General features: G+C 55.9%; 6 protein-coding genes across 6 annotated transcripts; 2 read left to right on the plus strand and 4 right to left on the minus strand.

Moving 5' to 3' along the window:
• Positions 1 to 1,274: 1,274 nt before the first annotated feature.
• Positions 1,275 to 2,015, minus strand: P884DRAFT_239223 (uncharacterized protein). Its single transcript, XM_069440126.1, has 2 exons — positions 1,759 to 2,015; positions 1,275 to 1,694 (listed from the first exon to the last, which is right to left on the minus strand). Exons 1-2 carry the CDS (start codon positions 1,972 to 1,974, stop codon positions 1,464 to 1,466), a joined length of 447 nt encoding a protein of 148 aa, XP_069299865.1. The 5' UTR covers positions 1,975 to 2,015; the 3' UTR covers positions 1,275 to 1,463.
• Positions 2,016 to 2,420: 405 nt separating this feature from the next.
• Positions 2,421 to 3,250, plus strand: P884DRAFT_256964 (uncharacterized protein). The gene has a single exon (XM_069441098.1). The coding sequence runs from the start codon at positions 2,528 to 2,530 to the stop codon at positions 3,098 to 3,100; it is 573 nt and encodes a 190-aa protein (XP_069299866.1). The 5' UTR covers positions 2,421 to 2,527; the 3' UTR covers positions 3,101 to 3,250.
• Positions 3,251 to 5,133: 1,883 nt separating this feature from the next.
• Positions 5,134 to 6,627, minus strand: P884DRAFT_239229 (uncharacterized protein; the record flags this gene model as incomplete). The annotated part of the gene is made up of 6 exons (XM_069440127.1): positions 5,134 to 5,237; positions 5,305 to 5,696; positions 5,773 to 6,149; positions 6,211 to 6,278; positions 6,338 to 6,374; positions 6,457 to 6,627. 5 exons carry the CDS (start codon positions 6,625 to 6,627, stop codon positions 5,366 to 5,368), a joined length of 984 nt encoding a protein of 327 aa, XP_069299867.1. The 3' UTR covers positions 5,134 to 5,237; positions 5,305 to 5,365.
• Positions 6,628 to 7,505: 878 nt separating this feature from the next.
• Positions 7,506 to 9,854, minus strand: P884DRAFT_283535 (cytochrome P450; the record flags this gene model as incomplete). The annotated part of the gene is made up of 5 exons (XM_069443668.1): positions 7,506 to 7,916; positions 7,978 to 8,198; positions 8,271 to 8,676; positions 8,771 to 9,446; positions 9,638 to 9,854. The coding sequence occupies 4 exons, from the start codon at positions 9,852 to 9,854 to the stop codon at positions 8,004 to 8,006; spliced, it is 1,494 nt and encodes a 497-aa protein (XP_069299868.1). The 3' UTR covers positions 7,506 to 7,916; positions 7,978 to 8,003.
• A 2,448-nt stretch (positions 9,855 to 12,302) lies between these two features.
• On the plus strand, positions 12,303 to 13,878 carry P884DRAFT_195096 (uncharacterized protein; the record flags this gene model as incomplete). Its single annotated transcript, XM_069437883.1, has 2 exons — positions 12,303 to 12,368; positions 12,532 to 13,878. The coding sequence occupies 2 exons, from the start codon at positions 12,303 to 12,305 to the stop codon at positions 13,876 to 13,878; spliced, it is 1,413 nt and encodes a 470-aa protein (XP_069299869.1).
• A 233-nt stretch (positions 13,879 to 14,111) lies between these two features.
• On the minus strand, positions 14,112 to 14,841 carry P884DRAFT_268084 (uncharacterized protein; the record flags this gene model as incomplete). Its single annotated transcript, XM_069442171.1, has 4 exons — positions 14,112 to 14,129; positions 14,185 to 14,433; positions 14,595 to 14,678; positions 14,716 to 14,841. The coding sequence occupies 4 exons, from the start codon at positions 14,839 to 14,841 to the stop codon at positions 14,112 to 14,114; spliced, it is 477 nt and encodes a 158-aa protein (XP_069299870.1).
• Positions 14,842 to 15,479: the final 638 nt, after the last annotated feature.

Here is a 15,479-nt window from a genome sequence, read left to right on the forward strand (position 1 = left end):
CCTTTAACCTCCTGAGCCATACTGTTAGTGAAGACTAAGCCTAGCTACCACTGTCAACAGGCAGCGACAACGGCCAGATGCTTCGAGCGAGTATAACCACCTTTTTGTTTTCATTCCTTCTTTTTACCGGAGAGGTGCAGAGCAGCTGTGGCGATTCTCTCCTCGCTCCTTGGTCCAACAAGGCCAAGTCACAGGTCATGGTTCGATTACAGAGATATTTCAGAGATATTTCGAAGTCTTTTTTTTCCTTTCTTTTCGGATATGCAACAAGGATCGCATGCATAGTAATTACACAGTAGTCTTTCAAAAATGCAAGGGTTGAGTAGCTCGGACTCGAGTCTGGTGCTTGGACCCCTGCATCCTGGATGAGCCACACTCGCCCAACTTTCGCTAACATCACTTTTTTTGGCTGCCGGAGACTCGGAATGGCCTGCCCTACGAGCAGTAACAGCTCCAACGGAGTGGAAGCTGCGATGCAGTGTGACAACAGTCTAATTATTATATTTAAGACGGGGTTGGTGCCCCGTCCACACTCACTTTGTGTACGGGGGTTCGTCGCTTTGTTCTCACGCGAACTGTTGCGCAACCCGAACAAGCGCACATTTAGCAGAGTTGCCTCTGTGATTTGCGGGAACCCGCGAAGTTGGAGGAGGTCAGCTTCGAGAATCGAGCTAGGCCAATCCAAAAGATACTTAATTCAGTTCAAAGAGTGAAAGGAGCTCTGGTCGATGTGATCATTTTGATGATTGGGTAAGGAGGGGGGTTGAATGGGGAGACTTATTTAGAGCGCACGTTCAGAACCTGTTAACAGTGTTGACCGGTCTATTCGTGACCTGAAGCTTGTCTGTTTGCTACGCATGATCTCCGTTTCAGTTACTCTATTGTTTTACACGGCATATTTTCGTTATCAAATATCTGATATGTCCGTGATTTATTGGTCCTTCGGCGTTCCGGGATTTCCAGCATCGGCTCCCATCTCCGCATTCATTGTAATCTTCTGACAAGTGCAACTCTCGTGTGTCCGAGCACTTGTATGATACGAAACTAACTAGAGACTGAAGTCCGCGAGACTAACTGTAGATCTGGTGGGTTTTAACCGGAAGGAGGTTAAATATCCTAAGATTCTTCCCGATAAACTTGCTTGTTCCCGGACAATATTGGTGCTGCTCTAGGCATGTCGTGTGGAGGATCCTGTGGTTCAACGATGCTTGACAGACAGAGAGAAGACCGCAGCACTGTCGCGGTAATTGCGACTGTGGGTAATTACATAATCAGTGCAGTGTGCTGGGTAAATGTGATGTCGGTAAAATATGGTGTTGGTTGAGAAAGGAGCGGTGTGTGCTTCTAGATTGCATTCTTGAGTATCTTACATCTTCCCCGGCAGCATCCCAATGGGTACCCTCACGCTTATCTTACAAATAACTTGTCTCATATACACTTCCTACACACGAGGTGGTCTCCAGTTAAGTGCGTGGCCACCTCAAGCCCGCACCCCGCTTCCCAAATGCGAGGGCCAACCAGCCAGCCATCAGACACAGCCCTCCGAGCGGCGTGACGGGACCCAGGAAGCGGAAGCGCTCGGTATCAAGCGTTAGAGCATATAGGCTGCCACTAAACATGGTCATGCCGGCCGTGAAGAGGGTGCCGGCGACGGGGTTGTTGCTGGCCACGAGAAGGGCGACGGAATGGATGAGCTGCATGATCGAGTCAGTGGTGCCTTTTCCGCTACACCATTCAGCAGCGAGCGTCTGGGCCTACTTGATACTGTGCAGCAGTCGCCCAGTTGGCCAGCTTGTTCGGATCTGAGATGCGCTTCTTAAGGCCGTGGGCGCCGAACGCGCCGAGCCCAACGGCCGCGGCGCCAAACACAGCGCCCGTCTTCCAGAAGAGAGTGCCGCTCATGGTGTTCTGATTGCGCGCGGGTTCTTCTGATTCAACGTTTGGCAGAAGGGGAGATGTTTCATCTGTCGCCATTCAGTTGAGGGCTACGGTACCGAGTATCTCGTACGAAACGCGAATTGAACCGGGACACTCGGCTTTCCCAAGAGGCCGAGGTGGGGCGCTCGATGTTGAACTTAGCTGTCCCTTGCAGCCAATCACAGTGGTTTTCTATGAGGGCACTTTGAACCCTAACCCATATTATTCCATTCCGACTCGCGCTCCTCGAATATCCCAACTCCGGTGCTCATATCAATCGTCTCTTGCAGCAAATAAATTATTGGTTTCTCGGGCTGCCGCCAACACTTCCGATATCAGCTCTCAACAGATCCTATTGTGTAGATTACGACTACGCGTTCCACATATCTGCCTCTGTTGCTGTTCCATACCGTGATAAGTGGGGCATTGCAGATAATGGTCGCCCTGAAGAGGAGCTGTGGGCCCAAACTTGCCTCGCGAAGGCGCTAGCCTGACATTGAGGGTGCCGGAGAGAAACTCCGTTCAACGCCAAACCGCGCGCAGGCAAGTACGGGACGACTCCGTACTCGGTAAATATCCACTATCCGTCACCCAGGAACAAATCACGAGAATGCCAGTCCCCACAACCAGAGAGGTTGTGCCGGGGGCGCTCGTGAACATTGTTCTCAAAGCCGACCAGCCCACAGGTCGCACAGTTCAAGGCGCGGTCGCCCAGCTTCTGACCAGGGGAAACCATCCGCGAGGCATCAAGGTGCGCTTGGCGGATGGCAGGGTTGGCCGGGTTCAGAGCATGGCGGGGGACGCCGCGGTAGCCGGGCCGCTAGATCAGCTCGGCGGTGAACCAGAGATGATTTTCGGTCCGGCGCCGGCGGGCTTTCCGCAGGGCCGCCGGGGAGGACGACGACACTACACGGATATGAGACAAGAGCCACCGCCGCCGTCCACACAGCCGGTCGGTCTCGATGCTTACATCAAGCCTTCCAAACGACGCGGCAACAGGAGGTCGAAGGCAGGCAACAGCACAATTGACGACGCGAACGACGAGAGCTCGCTCGAAGCTCCCATGCAACCTGCTAATCCGCCCTTGCCCGGGCAAGACGAGTCGATATGCCCTGTATGCGGCGACTTCAGAGGCGATGCGGCGGCTCTCACATACCATGTGCAGACTCACTTCGACGACTAAAACAGCACATGACATCCTCATCATTTAACACGGACGGCCCCCCCGAAGGAAGCTAGTACCGGAAAGAAACAACGAGCTCAATACTGAAGATCTTGGCGTATTGGGCTTCGAGGGACCGCCCTGGGGCAGGATCCGAAGAATAGCGTGCGAAAAACAACAAGAAAAGACCGACACGGTCGGTTGGCAACAAGGGGCATCTACTCGACCTTCATAAGCATGCTCAGCTTTTGAGAATCTCCAATTCCTCCTGCTAAGCGGATGCCGGCCTGTGTGGGTCGCCGTCTAGCGCAGGGCAGACTTCCAGGACGTGATGTCGTAGTGGTCTCGCGCCAAAAGGATGGCGTTTGTGTCGGCCCGTCCTGCCTTTCCATGCTTCTTCGCATACCACAGGAAGGACGTGGGCGTGTTTGAAGGATCTCTGGGCGTCTGGACAGGCAGGTCCTGCGCCGCATGCGCATAGAGCGTGGTGCCCAGGATAGTGATTGATGTTGTAGCGCGCGGCGGATGTGACGATATACTCGATATTGCTGTACGATATTATGGAGTCATTCGCGACCTGGAGCGAGACCCGTCTCTGAGGCACGTCCTTCCAGCCGGCCATTCGAGCGCAAATCTTCTGCCACCTCGACGTACGGGGGGCATGACCGGCCCTCGGTTCTTGACGTGTAGTTCAACCAGTTGATGCGTTCGAATCCGGAAGTGTGGGGAGAAGACACCGCCGACGGGGGGCTTCGGTTCGCTGAGGGATCTGGATTCATCCTTTTCTGCGTGTGGTTGTTTCAGTCAGCGGTCTGGGAATGGAGAGAAGGATAAGGAGGCGGGCAGACCGGCGTCGGCCTTTTGGACAGAACTCACCTATGCACACCGCGGCCAGGTTGTCCTGGAGGGAGAACCCCAGCGCTCTACGAAGTCCACACGCGCGTGGCCCCCGTTGTTCCTTCCAATGCCGTCGGCCTCGACAAAAGTCTAGCAACAGATTCTCAAACTTTCCCACCATCACGTACGCATTATAGTGGCTGTTGGGGTGCAGGTCGATGCCGTCGAGGGTGTTCGTTCGCGTGCCTGCCGAACATGCACGCCGCAAGCATCGCGGTTGACCGGCAGATGAACGAGTACGCCATTGTTAGGCTCATTCCACACCCGTTGTCGGTAGGGAGTATCGACGTTGTCCGTGGCCGAGACCGCGGCTCATCTCACGCTCTGGAGGCACAAAGTTGGGAGCCATGCTGGAAGTGATGGTAGGTGTTAGCAGAACACGTCGTCCCTCTGAGCAGATGGGACCGTGAGGTGATCAGCAGCAGAAGCTTGGTTCATTACCTCCGTAGTTGCAGTTGCTCAGTGGTGGAAAGTGGGTCCACCAAAGTGTAGCGGCGCACAGACCAGGTGGGTTCCTTGCTGTGATCCTTACCCTGCCCTCCAAGCTTGCCCGCTATTTCTATTTGTTCAGCACTCGAAGCAGCCCATCGTCGTAATCTCTTGGCAGGGGGGCTCTGGTTAAACGCGATGGTCAGGTCATTTCGATACTGCCCTCGTGACCAGAATCGCTGTCCCCATTGTATCTAGCCCGGCGCTTTTGATGCTTCCACCGGTGGAAGATTCGTTTGGGTTTTGTTGCCCGTGTTTCTTCGAGATCCTGGCTGCAGGAACGGTGGGGTCTGGATGGAGTACTGTGTTGGAGCTTGTGCTGCTTTGGCGGGCTGGTGCGGTTGCCGGCACCCGACCCCGAACCAGCTGTGGTGATTGCGCTGTCTGTTTCGCTACCGGAGGCATGGCTTCTCGGAAGCCTCCTCGGGAGAGCGCTCGGAGAATGGGGTGGCAGTCGCGATGATTCCACGCGGCGGATTCAGCAGTGCCAAAGGCCCACAAGAGGGGAGGAGGCTGCGCCCTTGCATGTTCCTTCAGGGAAACTTTCTTGTCAGGACCTGTCTATTTCCCGAGCGTGGTTTTCGTTTCGTTCTTTGTAATGGTGTGGGCCCTCAACCTACACACTGACCGTAGTGATGCCGTCCAGGAGGACCCGAGGGATCACCATTGCCCTGGCCGCAGCCGTTGCTTCAGCACTGGCGACATCTTCAGAATGTCTTTTGAATCCCTTCAACCTCTCAGGGGAGTGAGGTCTGGCAAGGCTGTTCACTCGCTTCCCATGATTGTCAATCAGGTGGCCGGTGTATGAGCGTGCTGACACGCTAAGCGCTGCAACTCACCCATCACAGATCGACTATCGTAATGGAGGCTTGACGAGGCTAGTGTACCACCAGGTTTATATCACAGATCCCTGTTGTTTCCAGTTACGAGGTTCTGGGATTTTGTCCGCGGCGGTGGGGAAGTCGCGGGAGGATCATCTGAGCCAGGCAAGCTGACCGCGTAGAATCCGAACCTCCTTGTCCCGCGCTCCACGACAACTGTGTCGTCCAAGCGGTGAGAGCAGCAGCAGCTCCCCATGAGCGGACGGAGAGTGGGTATACAGAGGCATACAATCGAGCATGCCACCTCGCCGACTGACCAGAATATGGTCTTCGCTGATGTCCAAGTGACATCCCGCTCTTGAAGAGACGCGTGAAGGGTAGTCAGCCGAAGGGCGGATATGACGCATGTCCTGTAAAAAAGCAATATCCCAGCGTCAGATACAGCAATTCACAAACGCTGTCCTTGGGAGGTCGGGAAGTACAAACAAGAAGCCGAGGCAGAATACGGCCACAAGGACGACTTTGTGAGGTGGCGGCAGCGGCAGCGTCTTCAATAGCGGGAGTGGCATGACGAAAATAGCGACGTCGCTGACGAGGTGTATTACACCATGCGCCATCCAGAAGTAGAACCGCGCATCGCATGTCCAGATCGGCTCTCGAAGATCCCAATTTTTGGAGACGGGCAGGCAGACGAGAGTCCCTCCGACAATCCCGGCGACGGTCCACAGGCCGAGGAAGACCAAGAAGACATCACAGAGCCGCTGGAAGGCCGGGAGAGGGAAGACACGTCGGAACTGGAGAAGGAAGGTAGTCTTGAGGAGTATGACGACGACATGATAGCCCATCGATGAGAGGAAGACGAGCTGCGCAACGTTGTTAGCCCGGCCACGCCTCCGTTTCCATGTGACGATGAGCCGGGAATACCTTCAGGAAATGCGACCGCTCCTCCAGGGACAGCGTGTCGATGTGCCGGCCGAGACCGAGGCGCGTTGCTGGAAGAGGTCAACATGGGGGATGTCCTGACCAAGAGTTCGCCCAGACGCCAACTTACCGTAAGTAACCCCGATGCAGTCCGCGATGGTCGCAACCTAAGAGCCGGCAACTATAGATTAGAATGCGCCAACTTCCGGCCACACCTTTCCCCGGTGGCAGATCAGAAGGGGCTCGCACCACTGTCACGCCCAAGGCGATATCATCGTTTCCTGCCTTCCGAAGCAGCCTTAAGCGGATGTAGAGGCGCAACGAGACGACAACGAGGACGACGACCAAGAGGACGACGCAGTACGCGATCAAACCGCTTGCGACGCTTTCATCGGCGTCAGTCGCGGAGCCTCTAGGCATGCTGGGGTCGGTGCTGTCGTGCCGGATGGTTCTGAGTCTGGGCATCAACCCACCAAGGCCCCGCTGGAGAGTAATTATCGCATCCAGGTGTCGAATCTGGGGCGCTGGACTATGATCACCAGTCCGAGTGGGTTCTCGCTACCGGAGCGGCACGATTAGAGATGATAAATGTTGGTGAACCGGATCCAAGGGATCAAGGGATTAAAACAAAGACGCCACAGTATCCATGCCCAAACACCTAGACATATATGGGTTGTGTGAGGTTTTTCTTATTCTGCTGCTGCTGGATTCACTGCGGATTACAGTAGGCATTCGCCGACTCATCGACCGTAGTTAGTTAATTTCCACTTGCATCGTCCCCGGACCTGCGGCGCATTTGCCAGCCGCAGCTAGTGATCGTCAGAGCGAGTCGCGCCTTCTGACCCCTGGTCGTCATCTCATCTCCTTTTCCCCAAACGGGTAGTTAGTTATGGACCCTTTGCCTGATCGCGATCCACACCAAGCTCGCACCTTACCCAAGCCGTCGGGTCTAACTTGCGTTGCATCGGGTGCATCGGGGTCTCCTCCGTATGAGGAGAGTAACTAGTTATGACATGACGGCGTCGCCTCGCTGGGGTGACTCTTAGGTGCTGAAGGGGAAAAGAATGCGCGCTTGGGGAGATCTCGGTTCCTTTGGGATAATTACACTACACACCGTGTGTCTTGGCGTGCGGGGAGAACCAAGCGACGATCGGGCCCGGAAACCTTGCACACTCCGTGCTTGCCGTTGAAAACGTGGCCGTCCACACCCTTTGTACACTATACTCTATAGTTATTTTTTCCGTACTCTTGGTTTACCATTCAAAATTAGTACAGAGAACAAGCGCCCCTGATCTTTTGGCTCATCAGCTGGGACGGTGAACGACGCTGCATGTGCTGGCAAGAACCCTCTCCAGGCAAAGTTGAACATGAATAGGCGTAGAAGGGGAGGTCAGATACTTGTAATTAATCTGTGTACACTAAATGAGAGGGCATGATTACTCAGAGCTCGTCCGAGGAAGCTGTGACATGACTAGGTAACGTAAATTTAGTGTACATACACAGTAGCCACCATCGATGAGGTTGGGGCTTCGCGGCTCCAAAACCCGGCTAGTGACTGGGGGGAGCTCAGGGGTGGAGTAACCAGGGGGTAGAGTAATAATACGAGGACAACTTGGCTGAAGCCATGGTGCCCGGTATTTGATTGACTTGCTGCGATTCCGATACGGGCTCCGAAATCCGTTGCAAGGCCTGCCTTTGTTGCCTGCCAACTAAGTCCCGTATTATGTCAGCCTCTTGAACAGCAACTCCTTACGAGGGTCGGGAACGCACTGGAGAATAGTTAATCGACGTCAGTATCACCTTACTGCTTTCCTGAATTCCGTGAGAGATGTTATTAGACTGACGGTCGAGCCGAACGTTAGGTTCGGGTACCTCTCGGTCACCCCGTCCGGCAGTTTCATGTCGTAGGCGAGGATAAAGTTGGCAATGATCATCTTGATCTCGTTGGCGGCAAAGAAGCGGCCCGGGCACGCGTGTCGCCCATAGCCAAACTGCCCGAGCGTCAGCTTTGGGATGGTACAAAAACAACGTGTATTTACGAGGGCAATCTTGGGTAGACGCACCGTCAGGACTTCGGGGCTGACGGAAACGAACTGGTGATGAGCGGCCTCCTCGGCCTTTCCAGCGCTGCGTGCTTCCTCGCGCAGCCGGGAGAAGCGCCAGGGGTCGAACTGGTCGGCATTTGGGAACACTTCCGGGTCGCGGGCGATGGCATCGGCGGGAACCTGGATCACCACGCCGGCCGGGATGACCTGTCCGTTAGAGAGGGTAAAGGTCTTGGTGACCTTGCGCTGAAACCCGGCGAAGCCGGTCGGGTACAGGCGCATGGTCTCCTTGACGAAGCTGTCGACCTTCTTCATGGCTTGCAATGCCGGGCTCGTGAAGACGCCGTCGTGCTCGGCCAGGACGCTGCGGATCTCGTCACGCAGCTCCGGGATATAGTGCGGATAAGCCGCGAGATTGTAAAACCTGCCAGGGGCTTTTATTTTAGCCGTGGAACAAGCAACCGGTCATCATCTAAACGAAACGGAGTAGGGGGTGACCAAGGACGGCGGACACGTACACATTCGTTGCCGTCACGGACGTTGTGTGGATGGCCGCAAAAGAGAGAGCCAACTGCAGCCTCGCGAGCTCCTCGGTCGAGTATTGCCGGAACTTATCTTGGCCGTCCATGATCCACTGCAGCATGTCATCCGGCTTCTCGCTGTCCTGCAGTTGGCGCCGGGCAGCCACGATGGGGCGCAGGAACCGGTCCGCCTGGGCGAGCCGCTGGTCGAGCTTCTTCACCTCGGGCAGCCGGTCGGCGAGGAAGGGACGCTGCCACGCGCGCAGCCTCTCGACGGCGCGGCGGGCGTCCATCAGCTCGACGGTGTAGTTGATGGCGGCGTCAAGGTACTCCTCGGACCGGCTGAGCTCCTCGCCAATGAAGACCCGGCCGGAGACGAGGGCGACGATGCGGAGAAGTTTCTGGTTGATGTTGATGGAGGTCCAGCTGTCACAAGGGGGGAGCTCTTTCCGGATGGACAGCTGCACTTCACTGGCGATCGTCGGGTTGATCCGGACCAGGGCTGGCGTGAGGCTCGCCTTTATCGTGTGAGGGATCAATGGCTGGCCGATGGGGATCTTGGTGTACTTGGCATGCATCGTCTGGGCGATGGCCTGGTCAAAGTCGACGACATCGTCCGGGAGTTTTCTCAGCTCGCCCAGGTACTTGGGTGGCACGACAACGACGGTGAACTCTTGACGAGAGTCAGGCAGTCATCTCCCAACAAGCCACTTCACACGGTGCCTTCCGATCGGGGGATCTGGGTCTTACTGTTTGGCGTCACGATCCTGAAGACTCTGTCCCTGAACTACCAGACTCGTCAGCCCGAGCCTCTCTTGAGAGAACACCGGCGAGCGATGTTTGGTCGAGCCAACCTCCTGTAACCCTCAAGGTACAAGTCGCCCGCTTTGGAAAGGTATGCCTGCCTCCGCTTCTCGTCGCCGCCGAGTTCTTGGCCCGCGAGGGGGATGTTGGCAAGAGGGCCCCGGCTCAGGACATGCTGCAGCAGCACGACCGCAACGAGAGCAGCGAGGGTCGGCAGGATGAGCGACAGCCGGGCTCCGATGTCGTCTAAGATTGCTTCAACCTGCAACCCTAGCATTCTGTCATGTGGCAAAGGGGCGGGGGAGGCGAACGACAGCTCTTGGAGACACAGAACCAGGAGGCGTATCCGGTAGGTACAGGAGCGAGAAACATGTCGTCCCGCTGGATTGATATATGATGCTCTTGACCTCCCGCCATCTACACAGGGGGCTTTTCCACAGGCGGGTCAGGTGGGTCACTAGCTCGACACGGAAGACAGAGATCCGGGGTGACGGGAGGAGCACTGCTTCCACTTGGTACCCTGAGGTGTTTCAGAAGACCCACAACAGCCGGTACACTATTTACACTAGGTACGTACTCCGTACATACCTAGGTATGCAGCGTACACTAGCCCTATGTGTAATTAGTGCGCTGACTTCATGATCGGGTTCAGCTCACAGCAGGCCTTACCACAAGCGGAAATGGCTTGTCATAAATAGCACTGACCTTGAGCGCCAAGAAAGCTTGTTGACGATATCAATGGCGTCCAAGAGACAGCGCTCCGAAATGTACACTATACTATGGACGTCCATGCACTACACAAGTTCTGGTGCAACATTCTCAAGTCGGAAGTGATCAGTTGTGCCGATGAAAACAGAGCTCTCCAAAAGTCCCCCCTCATTTCTCCCGCCAAAGATCGCCGCTCGGCCACGCAGCATCGAATAACCAGCCAATCACGTTCTGATGCGAAACCGGCTCTTATTCAAGCTCGCATGACGGCACTTTTACGTCCGTACATGTTTAAAGGTGCCCGAGTGCTGTCTCCTGGCTGTAGCCTCCGTCTATTCCGTATATGAAAGAATATTTGTAGCCGGCGCTGGGGGGGACATCGAATAATAGTTGCCAACCTAGTTACGCAGTGCCTCAGTCCCCATTTGGCTGAGAATAGGTGTCGACGCCATCCTTTGGCACCTGACTTTTCGGCGGCGTCAGCGGAAGTTGCTTGCACAATGTGCTCTAAGAGAAACATGAAGCACGCTGACCTGTCCCGTAAAGAAGGAGGAGCCATGTAATACTACTGCCCATGAAAGGGACCTGTATGGCTCTTTCCTGTATTGTACGTAGTATGCTGTATTACCTGTGTTTATACCTTATCACCCCCTGTCGTCTGCCATTGTTTGGGCGTACGTGTAATCAACCTCTAATTAGAGTCGGTCTCATGACTTTCTGCCTTAATTATCCACTCCTTCAGTCTCGCAGCTCGGGCAAGGATTTCGGAGCCCCTGATTTGAAGCAGGTGACGGAAATGTAGAAGCAACCGCAGCGCATAGAAGGATGGCACAAGAAACTTCATAAGCGACCGGGCAGGTAGCTGACATAAATGAACATATAGGCCATCCAGACAGTGATGATTACAGTATATACACAGTACTAGGCAAATAATACTTGGATGTAAACGCGGCGCATAGGGCTTGCGAGTGTTCTTTTCAGTTTTAGTGCCTCCAGAGACAGTGGTCTCTCGTTGTCCTCTTCTATGAATGCTGTGACAAACCAGCTTTGGGAAGCCCGATATACATGCTCAGGACAAACCGGAGAGGCGGTAGACAACTCTTGTGGGTCAACAACGCCCCAGATTCAAGACTTTTCAGACGACAAGCTTTGTGTCAATCAACATGAGGTATCCCACTCGCCCCGTCTATTGCGCACATACTGGCATAGGTATGCTTGGAAACAAGAATGCGAAGACGAGCAATGCCAACAGAAAGCTTTGCTCCTTACCCCAGAATGATCTGTTGACTACAATCATCCTTTGACCACGTGCCGCTTAACGGCAGCTTGGCTAACCATCGCCAAATCAGCATAATTATACTCCAGCCTTGTTGCCAGTGCCTGCCGGTTTCTATTTGATATATTGCCTACTCAAAAACGTAATGTAAGTCAGTTTGTGAATGACCATGTCTTTCTCCTTGCTGTTGACGTCCTTGGAGTTGCATCCGATGAGAGGGGACGAACTTGGATTGCAGCATTCTGCCAGGTTCAACGGAGATGGGCTTTTTGCTGCCCCGCTTTCGGAATCGGTCCCGCCTGCAACGAACCGTTCCAAACCGGGCATGATTGGCTATTGCTTCTGCCACGATACTGTGAGAAAGGCCCGAGAGATGGCTAACCTGACCCAGTACCCGTGCCAGGATGACAGCTTCGGCCGCTGCTTGTCACAACCGATAACTAGGACTGCCCTCTTGCGCTTGCGTGTTCACGGTGCAAGAACCGACATGTGGGGGCTTCGGCTAACTAGTTAGATACTACTAATTTCCCTGGATGGAGCCCCTCAAGCTGGCAGCTAGGCAGCTGATGACGGGCCGCAAAAGCCCGCAATCTCTCCATTTCGGGCCGTCTGCAATCCTGGTTGGACAGATCTGTGCACCAATTCCTGGCATGAACAGGTTTTCGGAAGGCCTGGAGTGGTGCAATACGAAACAACCCAAGCAACTCGCTTTCGCTTTCGAGTCGTCTATTCGGTCTGGCAATGGCACGATTGCGACTGGGCTATACCAAGTCACGCACCGGCTGCTTGCGGTGCAAGCAACGCAGGGTCAAGGCATGTGTTAATTTCACGCGCGCACACACACACACACACACACACACACACACACACACACACACACACACACCTTAGACCCCCATTTGGTTTTGCGTTTCTCTCCAACGCGCTCGGGCAAGAGAGGCTGACAGGCTGACCCCATTTTGAAACGCAGTGCGACGAAACGAGGCCGGCCTGTAAGGCCTGCGTCCGCCATGGCATCGAATGTAGCCTTTCCACGCAGCCCCCGCCGACTGCCGCCGGAACCGCCGGAAGCCCGGCCGCGACTTTGGTTGCCGCCAACCCAACAGCTGCAGGAGCAACGGGGTCTGCCCCGTCTCCACTGCGGGCATCGTCCCGGAGGAGCCGGACACGACCCGCCAACCCTACTCTGCAGCCCAAGATCGAACCGCCCGCGTCTGGCCATCTGCAGGGAGACTATGGCGGGGGCGGCGTTGTGATCGGCTCGGAAGCAGGAGGTCCCTCACCCGCTGGCTCGGTACCCACTTTGGCCGACTCCCCCGCCGCTGCTATCACCCCCGACCCCTTCCCGTACCTCACCAAGCTCGTCACCGGCCCGCCCGAGGAGGACACGGCCAACTGGGTCTTCGACCTCGAGCTGCTCCACCATTTCACCACCTCCACCTACAGCACCCTCCTGCTTGACCCGGCCCGGCCCGAGCCCAGCCGCATGTGGCAGACCGAGGTGCCCAAGCAGGCCTTTGTGCACATCTTCCTGCTGCACCAGATCCTCGCCGTGGCCTCGTACCACCTGGCCCATCTCCACCCGGAGAGCCGCCAGGTCTACTCGCTGCGCGCCTCGCAGCACCAGAACGCCGGCATCCGCCGTATGCGCCACGCCCTCTCGGAGCTCTCGCCCTCCAACTGCCACGCCCTCTTCGCCTCGTCCTCCCTCCTCTTTATCGGCTCCCTCGCCGCCGCGTCCACCAGCCGCGACACCCTTGACGCCCTCACCGTCGACGACCTCGTCGACGTGCTGATCCTGGTCAAGGGCGTCGGCACCGTGCTGTACTCGTGCCAGGACCTGATCCGCACCGGCCCGCTGAGCGACCTGTTCATCCAGCGCGGCGGCTCCGACGAGCCCAACCCGGCCCTGGACCGCGTCGTGCTGGCCGTCAGCGACTTCCTCGTCGAGATTGCCGAAACCGAGACCGACGCCCGCGTCCGAGCTATCATCCACGCTGACGCCTACCGACTGGTCTCGGTCATCCGCAGCTCGCTCGTCCAGACCGCCGGTCCCGAATACAGGGTGGTTGCCGCCTGGCCCATCCAGATGTCCGATGACCTGATCCCGCTGCTGAGACAGCGGAACCAGCCGGCTCTGGCACTGCTGAGCTACTACTGTGTTGTGTTTCACGCCGCAGAGATGCAGGGGTACTGGTTCATGCGCGGGTGGGCGCCCGCAGTCATTCAAGACATTGCGCGAACCATGACGGGGCCGTGGAAGCGCCACTCGGCCTGGGCCCTCGGCTGGATTACGGGGCATGTGGCCATGGGGTGACTCGACAACATGGAAGCCCACGTGAGGCTTTCAAGATGTTTGCACCGCCCACCAAGCCAACAAGGTTCACGAGAGTCAGCTTGTTGCGGCCCAAAATGGACGAGGGTTCAGATGCAAACGATGACTTCTCGGAGTTTCATGTCGTGTTTCCTGAAAAAGAAGAAGAGGAAGCCCGCCGCACACCATATCCTGCGGCAACCTCCCAAGAACCACCACGCCCCCTCCTGCCTCCCTTACTTCCACTCGGGGAACTTCCGAAACAGATCCAGCAGTTTGTCGATCGGACGCCGCCAGAAGTCCCGCGACCGTCTCGAACGGTGGCCGGTCCGGCGCGCCCGGGTAACTGCGTGTCGGCACGAAGTGCTTGGTTCGGTCGAAGCTGCGGGCCATCGCCTCGGACGATTCGGTGTCGATGACCTTCTCCAGCGCCGGCAGGTCTTCCTCTTCCTCCTCCCTGATATGCTGCGAGAGCGTCTCCCATAGCGAGTCGATGGCCGGGGTGAAGGTCGGATCGGCGGGGCCCATGGATTGGAACTCATACCGCTTTTCCTTCACCTATAAAGAGGGAAGAATTACCGTGGACAGTCAGTTACCTTTGTCCACAACGGGGTTCGTCGGCATGTTCTGGAAATGGTGAAGAGAAATGGCGAAGAAGCAAGGGAGGCAGGAAGGAGGCGAGAAAGGAAGTAAGACAATCTATCGGGGCAAGACAGTACCTGCTGGTGCTCTGACCGGTCCTTCTCGGCCAACCTCACGCCGTCTGGGACGTGCTTCTCCATGGCCTGGTACACGACGAGTTCCTCGGCGATCGAGTGCCGCGCCAGCTCCCACACAAACCTGGTTCTGCCACTTGACCTTGTCGTCGTCGCGCGATGCGCCCTTGATGTTGTCGTGGTACTCCTCCAGCTCCCGGTGGTCGTGTTTGATGCGGTCCGAGACCCGCGTGATAGCGTCGGTCTGCATCTTGACACCGGTCGGGGCTCCCTGGCGCGGCCTGGTAGACTGGAAGCGGGTGATTGATGCGAAGAGCGGGCGGTTGAGTGTGCCAGTATAGCTGTGTCTAACTGGTTGGGAAATGGCGGTTGAGCTCCGAAACGCTTGACAGTACATCTATTTGTACAAAAAAAATTCGGACAAGATTGTAATGTATGAGGAGGGATATATTAGCTCAGGAAGACCAGGACGCTACCAGCATAGGCCCGTCGACATATGACGGGACGTGACACTTGTACCAAGTAATTCCTAATTACACCTACTCCCCTACTGCAGGTTTTTATAGTACAATGATGACTCTATAACCTGTCTGCAAGGCGTACAAGTCTTCTGAGGAAGCAAGAACGTACAATCTGATAGAGGTATCGCGGTTCAGAAGCTTCCTGCGCGTCATGATTTGGAATCAACGCACTCCGAGTGGCTGGCCGTTAGGTTTCCTTCCCAGGAGCAAGAATTGGAGGTTGGTGTGTCCATCTCTCAGATTGAAGTGGTGATGTCATGAACATAACAAGCGAATGTTTACCCCTGAATGACCTGCTTCCAGACCTGTTGTTGATGAATCCTGTTCCCTAATTGGGCGACCACTTCCATTCTACAGTGAGTGATGG

The sequence above is a fragment of the Thermothelomyces heterothallicus genome, assembly GCF_042370625.1.
Source record: "Thermothelomyces heterothallicus CBS 202.75 unplaced genomic scaffold P884_scaffold_5, whole genome shotgun sequence".
Classification (NCBI taxonomy): Eukaryota; Fungi; Ascomycota; class Sordariomycetes; order Sordariales; family Chaetomiaceae; genus Thermothelomyces; species Thermothelomyces heterothallicus.